The following is a 14,918-nucleotide window of genomic DNA, read 5'->3' as shown; positions in this document are numbered from 1 at the left end:
GGAACTGTCAGTGTCCTGTTCACTCTCCAAATGGATAAAAGGCCCTGCTCAGAGTTAAAAATCTTGCCTGTAGTAAATGTTAATTTTCTAGTGGAGAGAATAATTTGAGTGCTCCTTTGCTTTCAGCCTTAACGCAGCACCTACTCCAGCTTGTGGCAGCATTAGCAATCTGAAGGGCACCCCGGTGGCTACTCCCTGCACTCCTCGGCGTCTGAGTTTGGCCGAATCCTTCACCAACCTCCGGGAATCCACGACAACGATGAGCACGTCCCTGGGGCTGGTGTGGCTGCTGAAGGAAAGGGGCATCTCAGCAGCAGTGTACAATCCACAGAGCTGGGACAGAGCCAGCAGGAGCACCCTGCTGAACACGTACTCCCCAAAAATGGCAATCATTCCTTCCACTCCACCAAACTCACCCATGCAGACACCTTCTTCTTCCCCTCCATCTTTTGAGTTCAAGTGCACCAGCCCACCTTATGACAACTTCTTGGCTTCGAAGCCTGCTAGTTCAATCTTGAAGGAGGTGAGGAATAAAAAGAACATCAGGAACAGTGAGAGCCAAACTGACGTGTCTGTTTCCAACCTTAATCTCGTGGACAAAGTCAGGAGGTTTGGTATTGCCAAAGTTGTGAGTTCAGGGCAAACGTCAGCTGCTCCTTTAACCAATGACCAGGGACCTCTTCTCTGTGGGGCACAGGGACCAGTGAGGGCCCTTGTCCCTGGAGGCCTGGCACCTGACGGCCTCCCCTTGGGCTGCCCTGCCGTGACCAGTGCCATCGGGGGCATCCAGCTGAACACTGGCATCCGAAGGAATCGGAGCTTCCCCACCATGGTGGGTTCCAGCATGCAGATGAAAGGCCCAACGTCCCTCACTTCGGGGATCCTCATGGGAACCAAGCTCCCGAAGCAAACTAGCTTACGATGAAGGACTTTATTTTTACAGCTAGTCTTTTTAAATGAAAATACTCGGATTCTTTCTCCAATCTCCTTTTTCTTTCCCCACCACCCCTTCATTGCCTCTTGAGTTTGACAAATCAACTTTGTGCCTAATGGGAGAAATGTGTAAACTTTGTATAAAATGTGTAAATATGTACCAGATCTATTGTAACTAATTGGATTATTTTACTGTTCAATCAAGTGCAAAAGGCTCTATGTTATGATTGCTGTATTAAGGTTAACTTGCTAAACTTTTGAAAAGGTTTTGTTTTTTTTTAAAGATGCACTGAAAAAAAGCGAAATAGCAAAACCAACAAAAAATAACTTGACTAGAAAAAGGTGAATTCTGTAGCTAGCCTAACTTGAGTCAAAGGTGCATGGGAAGCTATTGAATGTGTTATGTGAGACCTCTCATTACGTCACTTGAAGCATGGGAGCATTTGTGCTTCATTAAATACTGAAAAAAGCACTCAGTTTAACGTGTGGAAGTTTTAATTTTGCCTCTGTAGATGAGTTGAGCTGAGTTATTGGAGTGCCTGGCTATTACGCCTGAATGGATGAAACCTTGTTTTTTTTTCCCTGTTCTGTATTTGCCTCCTGCCCAGGATTTATAAACTTGAACTAATACTGTGTTGAGGTCAGCAGGCCTACTGGGTACCTGGGACATTGACATATTCCTACCATGGCTGTTTCCTTTGGCACACTTACACTTTGTGCAACTTCTTTCTTTGTTGTTCTTTTGTTCTGTTTTGTTTTGTTCTTCAATGCTGCACTGGATTGTGGAAGGGAAAATGCTTTACTATGTGTTGCTGCCACTGAAACATGCTTTGTCAGTGCGCCCAAAGAAAACAGTTTTCACAACTCGCGAGGTAAACATGGCAGTGACTTCCTAGAAGTCCCAGTTGCGGAACAGATCGACAGATAAGAATGTTATAAAAGAACATGTAGCAAAACCAGTATTAGGAAAAGGTGAGTCCTTGAACCTCAGCAGAGAACCACAGAAAACATTTAGTAACGGAATGGTACAGGTGGGAAGGAGCAGCTTGCAGCCCTCGTGCTGATCTTCGTGTTTCATGCATGTCAGAGACCGTGGCCTTGTAAGCAGGGTGAGAATATTCTCCACCCATTTTTTGTTTCATTTCTTCAGAGAAACCTTCTTCATCCAAAGTCGGACCCTAGCATAGGTAAAAGTAGGGGAAATGCTTTATTTTCGCAGTCTTTTCAAAATGAAGACAATTCCCGCCATACAAACATATAACCCCCTACTTTTTCAGAAAGGAAACGTAAGACCTCATGCAACCTTTAGTTGCCAGGCAATCCTAATTGTATCACAATTTTTTCTCTGTTTCTCCCAACCTTCTGCTGGGTGCTTGTAGAGAGAGTTGAAATGCCTTGGAACTGGAACAGACTGGAGAGAGCTTGTTTCTAGAGTGGAACTCAGATATAAATATTTTTTGGAAGAGGGGATGAAGAGGAGCAAAGCAGGGAGGGTTTAGCATCCACTTTCTTTTCCTTGCACTTCTTGTGGCATCTAAAATCAAGCTCCCCGTTTGTTACCATTGTCACACTACAGATAATTGCCATTTGTACCAGACTGTTACTAAATTATTAGCACTGATAATTTCTTGTATAAATGAAACTGTCTTTTAGTCTTTGTGATGAGAGATAGGTGGGTGGCTTGTTTTTTTCTGAATGAAGTAGTTATTGCAGTAGTGCTATGGACACTAAGGATATTTTTTGAGAAAGAAAAAAAACCACATTGGTCAGTTACAGCATGTGTTTGAAGACTTCTATTTATTCTGTGAACTTACAATGTTTTAGTAAAATGCCATCAGCTCTGTTTGCTGTTGTATGTGTGCACTTATTGCAAGTAAATTTAATCTTTTTATTTGAATGTATCTTAAACCAGTAGATAGAATAACAGTTGATTCTGGAAAAAAGTCATGGACTTAATGGACCATTTTATATACCCAGAGGAAGAAAGCAATACCATAAGAGAACTTAAAGTGTAGAAGGTAATAATGCAATTGGGAAGTACTATTTAGCCTTTAAATAAGCTGTAGGAGCTGTCCACCCACCAGAGAAAGCAATTGTAACACATCAGAATGATGAAATTTAATTTTTTCTTCACTAATATCAATAAAATAACAGAAAAGTTGCATTGTTGTGTGTTCCTCAACTTTTTCCTGTTCTTTCAAGGTGATAAAAGACCTTCCACTTTGATCCCTTGCTCTTATCTCTTAGTTAAAGCAAAATAAGAGGTCATCCCTTGTTTTTTGAAAATTCTTAGACATAGAACTGGTTGGAAAGTTTTCAGGTTTTAAGTTTGCTGAAATCAGTGAAACATGAGTCAAAAGAAAAAAGATAAGCAAATGTGCCTTTTGATTTTTTAATTTGAATTGTGAGAATGCAGAATTGGATGTTGTATGGGTTCTGTATTTTGAGGAGGAGTTGCACTCTCCTGCGTAATACAGTGCAAAGCCTGTAGTAACAAAATGTGAAAGTACAGAATAAGGAGGAAATATCCTGTGTTTTTCAAAAGAGACAGGACTGAGGTTGTTAGCCAATATCTTCGTTACTGAGGAAGGGAACATTACAATGATGAAACATCAGGCAGTGAGGAGCTCAAAACACCTGCACACGTGGTGAAAGCTAAGTAATGGGAAAAGCTCCCTAGAGGAGGGAATAATCAGGCAGTAACTCATAGAAAGATTAGACAGCCTCATTGAGGAGAAGGGTGTGTGTGTGTGTGGGTATGAGGTGGAGAGGGAAATCATAGCATTTATATCACATATTTGCTACAGAGAGAGAATGGGACAACAGTAATGCCAAAATAAACTCGTGGAGGGCTTGCATTAGTGTGACGCAGTGCCCTACGCCAGCTGCGAGAGAGGCTGATGCCGGGGCACAGCCAGGGACTGCCAGTGAGTACAGACACCCATCCTTCCTCTCGGCACAGCTCTGAGCCTGAGGGAAGCTTGTGGTTGGAAAGTTAATGGTTAACGGGAGGGATCCAGGGAGGAGAAGCACTGTGCATCCAGCCCTCCTGGCTTGGGAACAGGATCAGTTAAGCAAGTGCCAAACCGGGGAAGGTGAGAGCTGGTTCTGAGATGCACAGAAGAGCAAGTGTTGAAACTGTCCTCCACCCTGGCAATATTTAAGTATCTCAGAAACTTTTCTGGATGCATCTTTGCTTCTGGTAGTCCTCCTATGAAAGCTGGGTTGGAGGAGAGAGGAAGATGAGGTGCTGAGGATCATGTCTAAGACTGGGCTGTAGATGGATCCTGAAACACAGGATGTTCTTTGGAGAGCCAGGACTGGCTAAAAACGCCTTTTGAGGCTTCTTCTCTTCCTTTTACATGTATCCTAGGCATTGGATGGCCCCACATACTGCTATTTGTGCACAGAGGTTTGAGTTGCTCCCAACTCCCTGAACCCATTTCCTGGCAGCATTCTGCATTGAATTGAAAAGTCCAACAATGCCGGTGAGATGTGTCCTGCCTTCCTTTGGTACAGACAGCCCCTGCTGCCTGTGGCTTATATTCACAGTGAAGAATTAGCCTCGTTCAGCTGTGCTACCGCCTCTCACTGGATGCTGCTCAGACCTGCTTTAATTCACTTAACAAGCCAGTTGAACCACAGAATGCTAAGGAAAATAAAAGGCCTGAAAGTTACTGGTGCTAAGCAATGTCCTTGGCTATATTGTAGGCGGTGGGCTTTCATGTGAGAACTGCATACACCTGAGGAGCCAGTAATGTTTGTGTTTAAAAGATGACAGAGATCTTTGTCCTGCTGAAATAGGTTTCAAGCTGTGCTGAATCCAATTGCTGTTCAATTGGCACAGGTACTTAGAAATTATTAGAGCTTTAACAAGCCCACAGCACACAATTTTTTTCTTTCTTTAAGGGAATTTTAATGAACTTAGGGGATACAACAATTGAACACACAGAGAAGCCTTTCGCTGCTCTGCTGGACCATTGAAATGTTCACCTTGTTTGACTTGCAAATTCCTCTGCTCAGGCCTTGGAGTGGGGAGTGCCTGGTCTGCTGTCAGGCTTGCTGAAGTGTGCACAGCTGGGCTGCAGCTGCAAACATCTGGCTGGGGCATGTTGCCAGCCCACATGCAGCAAGGATGGAGCAGCTGGGGATGCATCAAAGCTGGGGAAAGGAGAGCAGGATCCACACATGTTCCTGTATGAAATACCCGAGACTGCTCAGGGTCAGGTGCACTGGTGCTGCTGAGGTTTCCCTCTCATGCTGCCCCAGCTCCGAGGGAGCGCTGCCCCCTCCCCAGGCATGGGTGCTCCCTCTCTCTTGCCTGGGTTTCCCTTCATTCCCACAAGGAGCACTTGCTGTTTGCACCCTTTTCACAGCTGTTGTATGCACAACTCTGCAAAAGCAGAACCACAAGCTTTTCCCAAATAATTTATGTGGAGTTTGCAGCAAGCTGCTCCATTCATGGAGATTTGCCTAGCACCTATTTTGGAATAAAGTTAATAAAGCTGGAACAGAACCAATTGAATCAAGCTCATGGAGAAAATAAACTCCAATTTATTTTGGAGTTTAAACTAATTAAACTCCAAATAAACACAGGAACAGAACCAATTGAATCAAGCTCATGGAGAAAATAAACTGCAATTAAACACAAAAAGGTATTGATTTGCTATTTTGCCAGTTTAAATTTAGCACCTATGCCCACGCTTTCATAAAGATAAATTTGGATAAAGCTAAATTAAATGTCAAGAGAGTTGGCAGTGCCAGAAATCTCACATCTGAGACAGCACCAGGAGGCTGTGTCAGTGCACTGCTGTGTGTGCTGGAATCTGTGAGGCCCTTCTTGGCCCAAAGCCTTTGCTGGATGCAAAGGGCTCCTACCCAGCTGCAGAGTCCGCATTCCTAAGGCTGCTGTTTCCCTTGGGTTAAAACAGGGCAGCCTGGAGAGTGGCTTCACTAAAGCCATGGGATAAGGGTTGCAGCTACCAGGGCTGTGTGACTTTCCCAGGTTTGCTGCCTCCCCTGTTTAGCTCAAATTAGCACATCCAGGTCACCTACTGACTGGTGTCTCAGCAACCTTTACAGCCCTTTCCCATCTGGGGAATTTCTTCTGCTCCCAGAGGAGCAGGTGATGGATATTTTTATGATAATGAGGATTATGTTGCTGAGCTGCCAATAGGCAGCTACTAGCAGCCAGCTCCCCCTTTCCTCGAGGAACAGCACAGTGTCCTGGAGTCACAGTCCTCTTCGTAACTACTGCAATTGCCCCTGTAATCCTTTATTCTTAACCCTCACTCATGTCAGTCAGGTTCTGAAACCATTTTTGTGTCTCAGGCAAAGACACCCCTGTCCTGGGGAAGCAACATGGAAAAGCTGCCAAACCCATCACCTGACTGCACTGAGGGCTGTGCACTTTGACAGAACTTCAGAACAGAGGAATGGGAAAGAACATCTTTGTATCTCCATCCATCTGCCTGCAGGAAATTAAACAAATGAGAAAAATAAAATGTTTGGGTTTTTTCCTAATGATAACATTCTGCAGTAGTAAGGCTTGATTTGTAATATCACCCACTCCCAGCCCCCCTGCAATATATTACAATATTGCATCCTTCATCAATTTAAGCCAGGAGTGGGAACCTTTAAAAATATTGCTTGAGTGTTCCTGACATTAATTTAAAAGACAGCAAAGCAGAAACTGAGTTTTCTCTCAAGTTAAAGAAACATCCCTTTGGTGGCAAATCTATAAATAAATGAATTTTTAGATTTATTTGTATTTTCCTGAGTCAAAAAAAAAAAAAAAATTAATTGGCTTTAATCTCTTGTTTGAAAGCTTTGGAAAAAATGGGCACTTTGCATTATTTTGCTGTGAACAATAACCAAACCAATGAAAGAATTCAGGTGATTTAGGACTCATGCTTGGAAAGGAACATAAAAAAGCCAAGATAGGTGGCTTGGTGGACTGGGATTGGCTTGAGAGGAAGAAACACAGAAAAAAACATTTCCATGTCTTCTGTATGAGATGCACCAAAAAAAAAAAAAAAAAAAAAAAAAAAAAAAAAAAAAAAAAAATTGGTGTTACTAGAGAAGAGAAGAAAACTCCCTGTTCCTGTTTGCTGAATTCTTCCTTTCACTGCAGATTCTGCAGTGCTGTTTGTTTGCTCTCCCAGGTGCTGTTGGGAGCAGCTCCTCAAAGTGTTTTTGTGCTCAGCCCTTGGCACAACCATTTTGGTTTGTTTCCCAATGTTGGTTTTAGAAGAATTTTGGTTTAGTGCAAGTATTTTCTGTGTATTGTTTTCTACACTTTGTGTTTGCCTGTCAAGTGCTGTAGAAATTGCTGCTTCTTTCCTTCGACAAGCAACTGCTTTCTCAAGTGTGACAAATATATTCGTTTTTGTATTAGTGCATACATTCGGGAGAAACTCTGTGAATTATGCAATGCAAAAATCACCTCCTTTACAATTTAGGGCATTCCTCAGATGCGAGATCCAGCCGCTGAAGGAGACCCAGGAGCTGCAGAGAGCTTGGTTACCTGTGGTGGAGGAGGAGCATGCAGGTAAAACACTTTTTTTGCAGCCTGCCCATGGGCAGAAGGGAATGACTGCAGCAACTGCAGGGTGCTGGCTTTGCACAAGCTGGGATCACTGCCCAGCTTTGATCTTGGGGTCCTCTGCCCTGCTCTGAGCCAGGTAAGAACCTCCCTCCTTCTCTCCACATCGGTGGGCAATGCCCAGCTGCATGATGCTTGGGAGCCACCTCTTTCCTGTAAGGACACTGTGACTAGACTGCTCCAACACCTCTCCCTCTCAGGATCACCTTCTGCTCTGTTCAGGAAGCTGTCTTCACCCCCTCCCAAATGACTGCTTAGCTCACCATACAGCTGGGAATGCTCTGTTTATTCTGTGATTTGCAGCCATCAGCAAAACTTTCACATTGAATGCAGAACATAAAACAAATAAGCCAGGACGATGAAGCACGTTGGTGTCATCTCTCTTTTTCACTGTTTTAGCACTGTTGGCTGTTCATTGGAAACATGTGGGCTCACTGTATAACTCAGTCCTTTGCAAACAGGGTCACCATGAAAATAGCTGGTCTTTTCTGGCAGTATTGTGCTGCTGTGTTTATATTTAGGCAAGTTCCCTAGAGTTCAAAGCTTTTGGGATTGACACAAGATTTCTCTGAAAAAATATATAATCTGACTATTCAACCCATGGAATATATTTACAGTGCCAAATAAAGGCATTACGCTATCTCTCTTTTACAGTAAGACACCCAGCAACATGCAGTGACAGGACAAGCAGGGATAAGTGAAATAATTTTAATATAGTATCAATGTATGAGAAACCACAAAAGAAAGAAAATGTTTTCTGGAAAATTCTGCATACGCATATATTGCATTGTATAGTCTTACAGACAAACTTATGTCAAATACATGATTTTAAATAGTTTAAAACACTGATTTGAAGAGGACAACAAATTGATTTATCTTTTTTTGTACAGACATGGGAGTGTGATTTTTTTTTTCCTCATTGCTATAGTTTGGTGTTCTTCAGGAAGAATACTCGTATTCTTCAGCACTGCGGCGTCCAAAATCCATCCAGCCCATGTAGTCTCTGTCATTTATCCTGTGAGTAGGATCAATGCTCTGTACCCTGTTTCCCATAACTGAGAATCTCCCAGTGGAACCTAAGGAAAAAGCATTTGGGAGAGCAGAGTAAGAGGACACATTTTCCAGGTTCACCCGTGTTCTGATCTGCCTTGTGCTCATTAGCAGACCTCTGCAATAGTTGAAATGGACCTAATACAGGTTATGTAACACCACGGTCACGTCATTGGGGAGAACATCAATAGAAACCTTGTAGGTAATGTCCTGCAAGGGGCTTGGATTTTTTCAGTGCAAAATGAACAGATCATTTTCTACCTCCTGCTAAAGGAATATTCTGCTCCTGCAGGAATATTCTGCTCCTGTCTAACAGGAAGGAATATAGATAGATTTTTCCTTTTTTCTTCCTGTTTTACTGGAGAAAGAGAAGCCAAACTATTTCTCACTATTCCTATAAAGCCCCACGTTTGCTTTCTCATATTGGGAGAGCTGTTCTACATGCAAAACAACCCTTGAGAGCAGGCTCAAGCCTGAGACACCGCAGCCATGTCTTGCTTAAAAAGACATAAATGTAAGTACAGGAGCTCTTACAGTGCAAATTTGGCAACAAGCAGGGTAGAGTTATGAATCCTAGGTTTTGTGGAAAAGTGGGAATAGTTCTGAAATGGAAAAAGTTGTGTCTGGTATTCACAGTTAGAGATACCTATTGGTGGAATTATGCAGGGCTTTTTACTATGTCAGGGATTTTTTCATTGCTTATCCAAAGCCTTCATAATTATTTTCACAGCAGGCTTGTATGCTGATTTCTATCTTGCCTTATCCTTTCTGTATGCCTTCCTTAAGGCATCAAAGGAGACACAAACTATTTTCAAGGAGAATTTACGCTTTAAAAAATGGGCTGCAATCCCCTGTTTTCACAGCATCATATGATGTAACTAAAAAATACAGGGACAGGTAAATTACTTCTCTCTCTACTCCCTGAAAACAGATAAAACTGATATATTACAGTAATTAGATGGAGTTAAGCTTTGAGTGAAGAAAGGACAGATTTAATATATTAGTATTCAATGCAGACTGAGGCTTGAGGAATACTTGAATTGATCAAAAAGGAAAAGGAGCCCAAATTAAATCCCATATATCCAAGAATTCACAGTCGTTTTGCTTTCAGTTTCTTGTGTTTCGAAGAAACTGCTATTGACTCTGTGCTTTATATTTCAAGGTCTTCCTCATGTAGTGCTTTATAATGGACAGGACCCAGCGAAACAAAAAGCAACTGGATTGCTTTGTTAGTGGTTGCAGGGAGTTGAAGGTACACACACACAAAAAATAGCCATTAAGACACTTACCTACAACAAAACGACAAAAAAAAAATTAATTTTCCCTAGAATAGAATGTCTATCATTAAATGCTCATGAAGTTCATGCCATTAAATGCCATGAAGTTCACACTCATAATTCAGAAAGTGTAATTAAGGCAATGGCAATGGCTCGTTAGCACAATAACCAGGCAGGGCTGAGGCAGTGCAGAACCATCACTCAGATGTTGGTGCTTAGGAGAATTCTGAGCCTGCCATGACCTGAGGGCCATAAAGTCTCCCTGCTGCCACTACTGTCTGGCCAGCCAAGGCTCCTTAGATGATATTAAACGTGCCTGTCACAGGCTTGAGAGCTACAACATCTCTTCTGCACAGTACCAGATTCAAGCTGAAGGCCTGCAGATGAACAGAATTGAAAGCCTGGGTCACAAATTTCCTAACAGCACCTTAATTACCTCTCCTCAACCCACCAGAGATGCCATGTGGGAATTGCAGAATCAGTGTATGACAAAAAACAAAGTTGTAGCAGTTCAGCTACAGGGCTGCCATCAATCCCTAAGCCCTTGAGAGAACTTAGCCCTATCACTATTCTAACTAGAAATACTTTACAAAACCAGCCCTTCTATGAATCATGAGGACAAACGCCACTACTGGTGACTGCTAACACTAACAAAAGACCTGACCTTCTCTAGAATTTTCTAGTGATTATTATGGTTTATATGGTGACTAATACAGTAGATGTGACTGTTCTGCAGAGATTTCTGAAGTACTGCCCAGAGTCTTCACATTAAATGAGAATATAATGTTTTGATGGGAACACTGTATGTATGTTATAAATTAAGTAAATACTGTTTTTCCTGTGAATTTTCTCTCCTGTAACGAGCAACTACACCTACAAACTAGAGTCCAACTAGTCTAGTCACATCACAAGAATCTCATAATCTGCTTCCAGACTCTTTTTAGAATTAATTATATATGTCAATAACACATATGCAGGAAATTGTCCCTCATATTAATATTTACAAAAAAAAGACATCTTAAATCCTAAGGGTTTTTTTCTTTTGCTTTATCTGGTTAATATATTTGGAAGTGTCAGCCACATACTTAAGAGAATATAATGGCTACATAAACTAGAATAAGGAGCTCAGTTTCCATGTGGGTGGACAACAATGACTATGCTGGGGAAAGGTAATGAGGATTCTGCTTTGCAGAGTGCTGCAGTAACATTCTTATTCAATAACAGCCTTAAGTGTGGCACTGAATTGTGGAATTTCATACCTGAATTATCTTTCCACTAAATTGCATGAACAGCTAGAAGGAGTTCCTTAATGGATATCGTGCAAATTGCTGACATGAGATGAAATCTTTCAGGCACTATTGGAAGTGATTCATTTTTCTGTTGTTTCTAATTTGGCTGTGTTCTGAGTACACAGAGGCGTGTGTATGGCTGCATATGCAATGCACAAAACCAGATGTGGCATCTCTTGATTGCAGACCACCATCACAGATAAGCACAGGACTTTGCCTAGCATAGAGGTCAGCAGGGAAGCTGTCAAAAGGAGAGGGTTAAATGATCTGCATTATGTGGAGAAAGCTCCTACTTAAGTAAAGTGAACTTTATCCTAAGCACTGTCTGGGGCTGGGTGTGAATTAATTTCTCAATGTCAGTATGCCCAGGTAATCCTAATCCTAATTACTGGCTTCTCTTGAAACCCTCTTTCCTTCTTAGATGTCTTTTCTGTGTAGAACAGGGCAAAGGCTGGAGTGAAGCTTTCATGAGTAAACAAAATTTCTCTGGTGGCTCTCACTGAGGTTGGCAGCCAAAAGGCCACAGCAATTAGGCTGCCCATGCTTTTACTCTATTGAGACACCAAGCAGTACAGAGATGAGACAGCTCAACAGGAAAAATGTTTTCTTGGGGAAGTTTCAGTGGTGAATGATTTTGAGCCATCATTTTTACTGGTAGCACCAATGGCATGCTTTTCTGCCTATGTAAAATACATTCTGTAAGGTGTCAACAGGGATAGCTTTACTCTTTCTCTTGTGTAATACAATTGTTTCCTCAAGTGACCAATAAATCTCATTATAAGAATGCCCTGTAATCCCACTGCTCTACTGATTCTTCATGTCCTTGTTACACAGTGTCATGGAAGCTTCAGATAACTGCAAGTTTGTGTTCCCAGGTTGCCCAAGACCAAAACCTACCAGGAATCAATGTGTGTGTAAGCAAATATGCCTTTACTTATAATTTGTTTTAATTATTGCACTAATAAATATGAATTCTGTGTTTTGAAAGCTTTCATGCTACCGTAATTTCCTCTGGGAACAAATACATGAAAAATCCAATACTCAGAATATTTCCTTGGTACAGGGATTTCTGACTGAGGTGAGGCTAGCCATTTGGTCTGCATTTATCCTCAGAAAAGTATTCCCGCTCTTCTAACTTTAAAAGAGGGAGGATTTTAACTAAATTGAAAGACTTCAAGGAAAAGATAATTGTTTCATCTGATATACAACATACTAAAAAGAGCACCAAAATAATAAGGCAATGAAAATAGTTAAAAATAAAAGCTGAACCATAACCTAAGAGGTCAGTGACATTTTCTCCAGTTATCTTTACATGACTCTCAGTCAGAGGCTGCTACAAATAAACCCTTTTTTTGGCAGGGGTTTGAGAGAGAGCATTTGGAATGCTGTCTACTTCAGGGACAAGCAGGCAAAATCTAAATCCTATCTTCTCTAGGAATTCACGTTAGATGATGACAGGGGTATCTCAACTCCTAGGAAGCCCTGCAGGAAATCCCAGTGGCACAGAAGCAGGCTGTAAGCAGTACCTTTCCTGGCTTGCTGGAGATACTTGGCCAGCAAGGCGCCAATGTTGGCTCTTTGGTCACTGCTCACATCCAGCCGTTGCAGGGATTTCAGGGGCCCGGCGGACGACGGAGCGCGGGAGTGCCGCTGATGCTCTGCCAGGCTCTGCTCCAGCCCGGCAGGCAGAGGATTCCCACCGTGCGAGCCCAGAGGTTGCTGTCCGAGGGAGCTCACCGAGAGCACGGCCAGGAACACGCAGATGCATAGCCCGCTGTACATTGCTGGGGAGAAAAGGGACAGGGGGCTGTTACGTAACCAGATTTACATTTCGTGCAGTCCCTAACCCCATCTTCCACTGGGGATGCTGGATTCTGAGCAAACCAGCCTCATTTTGGGGTTTTTTTGATGTAGGTAACTGCAGGATCTGTCTTAAGTTGGCAAACATGTATGTGAATAGCTAAATATCCTTGCTAAAGAGGAAGGTACAGGTAATTAATTTTGTTTCTTCTAAATTTTGTTTCTTTTGTTTTTTCACCAGTATGTGCTGTATCTCCCTGATCTACTCAATTCTTATTTGCTTTTATTTCTTTGGAAACTGTGTTGCATAAAAACTTAAGGGACTTGAATCCATCTCTGTGAAAAAACTCGTGATTCAAATATTTCATATTCTGCCATTGCATTAAAACCCTGCTGTTATTACAGATGCTCAGTTTTGACAAGTTCTATGAAAAGCCTCTATTCTACCTTTATTGATTTGAACTTAAGTGTTCAAGAGGTTTCATCTCATCATGCACAAACAGAAAACCAAAATCTTTCCCCAGTGAAAGAAAAACCAAAATCTAATACTCCTGCCCCAAAACATTTGATCTAATAGCTGGAGCGGTAAAAACTGCATAGTTAAAAGCTGTAAGAAATAAAGTGTAACTTAATAATCTTCTTCATGTTAAACAGAAAATTTAGATTTCTACTGCTTCCTTACATATGTACTAAGCAAAACAATGTTTTGCTAAACAATGTAAACAATGGTTTACTAAATCGTTTTATCACATAGGCTGACATGGTATTTTTTCCTGGAAACAGAGAAATTACTCTCAATTCTTAGAAGACACAAACTACCTATTACTTCATACTATGGGGGTAATTTTCACTTATAAATATACATGGATTATCTCAGTTATGTGAGATTTTTTAAACTGCTTCCATTCTTTAACAGTACACTTAACAAAACCTTTAAATCTTAAGAGGGGATAAAATTAAGGTTATTTACCCAATACGTACACTAGATTGAAATTCACAGTATATAAAACATGGGGGGTTTAAAATATTCTCATGAGATGAGTGAAGAAAGTTGAAATTAAAACGTCACTCCAGCGTGGTTATCAGTGATGCACTCATCGAGGTTTGGGTACTCAGAGACCGACGGTGCATTGCACCTTTCAGCTGTTCCGAGCCCTGTATTTTTTACACACACACATATATATTGTGTACATACATAGATACATATATATACACACACACACACACATCTAAGTACTCATGTCTTTGCTACGGTTTCCAAATCCCACATCTCACCACTGCTGGCCGGTTCCCTTCCCAGCTGCCCAGCGGTGGGAAGCCAGCCCTGCTCCCCGCACCCCGCGCTCACACACATCTAAGTACTCATGTCTTTGCTACGGTTTCCAAATCCCACATCTCACCACTGCTGGCCGGTTCCCTTCCCAGCTGCCCAGCGGTGGGAAGCCCTGCTCCCCGCACCCCGCACCGGGGTCCACCCGGCTGCCCGCGCTCGTCGGGAGCGGCCGGAATTCTTCTTCCCCGCCGGGAAGCGTTTCCTCTGGCACAGAGCGGGATGCCCTCCGAGCGGCGGCACAGGTAAGCGCCAGGCATCCCCATTTCCTTTGCCTCCCCGCCCTCAGCAGTGGTGCCGTCAGAAGAAGCGCTCCCTACCTTTCCGCTGCGCTTTCCCAAGGTCCCACTCGAGTTGGGAGCGGTGAGTCCCGAGTGCGCCCGAGCAGGGAAGTCGGGGGAGACTCAGCCTCGGCCCCTTAAATAGCGGCGGGCACCGAGGCGGTATTTACACACTTGTGACGCAGCCGGGGCCACCGCCCGCTCAGCGCCCCGCTGCCGCCTCTCGCCGCCCCGGGGACCGCCACCGGGGCTGTGTGCGCCCCGCGGGGGGAGCGGGGCTCCTTCCCACCCTCCTTCCCTGCCGCCGGACGCGGTGCCGCTGGCTGCCAGGAGTGCGGGTTCCGCGGGAATGCC

The 14,918-nt window shown here is 42.9% G+C and overlaps 2 protein-coding genes across 7 annotated transcripts in view; one reads left to right on the top strand and one right to left on the bottom strand.

Moving 5' to 3' along the window:
- TRAK1 (trafficking kinesin protein 1) overlaps positions 1-3,095 on the top strand; it is a 127,369-nt gene extending 124,274 nt beyond the window's left edge. For 3 of the 6 annotated variants that reach the window (XM_041407932.1, XM_041407929.1, XM_041407928.1), the window contains exon 17: positions 127-3,095. In XM_041407932.1, the coding sequence (XP_041263866.1) occupies positions 127-925 (799 nt within the window). In that variant the 3' untranslated portion in view covers positions 926-3,095. The remainder of the gene's footprint in view (positions 1-126) is intronic. The other 3 variants (XM_041407934.1, XM_041407933.1, XR_005952930.1) reach the window with 2 other exon arrangements.
- Positions 3,096-8,216: 5,121 nt separating this feature from the next.
- CCK (cholecystokinin) lies at positions 8,217-14,690 on the bottom strand. The gene is made up of 3 exons (XM_041407852.1): positions 14,604-14,690; positions 12,680-12,937; positions 8,217-8,613 (listed from the first exon to the last, which is right to left on the bottom strand). Exons 2-3 carry the CDS (start codon positions 12,933-12,935, stop codon positions 8,477-8,479), a joined length of 393 nt encoding a protein of 130 aa, XP_041263786.1. The 5' UTR covers positions 12,936-12,937; positions 14,604-14,690; the 3' UTR covers positions 8,217-8,476.
- Positions 14,691-14,918: the final 228 nt, after the last annotated feature.

Source organism: Onychostruthus taczanowskii, unplaced genomic scaffold (assembly GCF_017590055.1).
Source record: "Onychostruthus taczanowskii isolate IOZ18803 unplaced genomic scaffold, ASM1759005v1 scaffold28, whole genome shotgun sequence".
Taxonomy (NCBI): domain Eukaryota; kingdom Metazoa; phylum Chordata; class Aves; order Passeriformes; family Passeridae; genus Onychostruthus; species Onychostruthus taczanowskii.
The sequence above is the reverse complement of the archived record's forward strand: the minus strand, read 5'-3'. Positions and strand labels throughout refer to the sequence as shown.

Bases quoted from the DNA above. Each gene is read 5' to 3' on its own strand.
- CCK (XM_041407852.1), bottom strand. From the start codon at position 12,935: ATGTACAGCGGGCTATGCATCTGCGTGTTCCTGGCCGTGCTCTCGGTG. The intron at 8,614-12,679 runs GTACTGCTTACA...CTTTTTCCTTAG, and splicing joins TCTCCAGCAAGCCAGGAAAG to GTTCCACTGGGAGATTCTCA.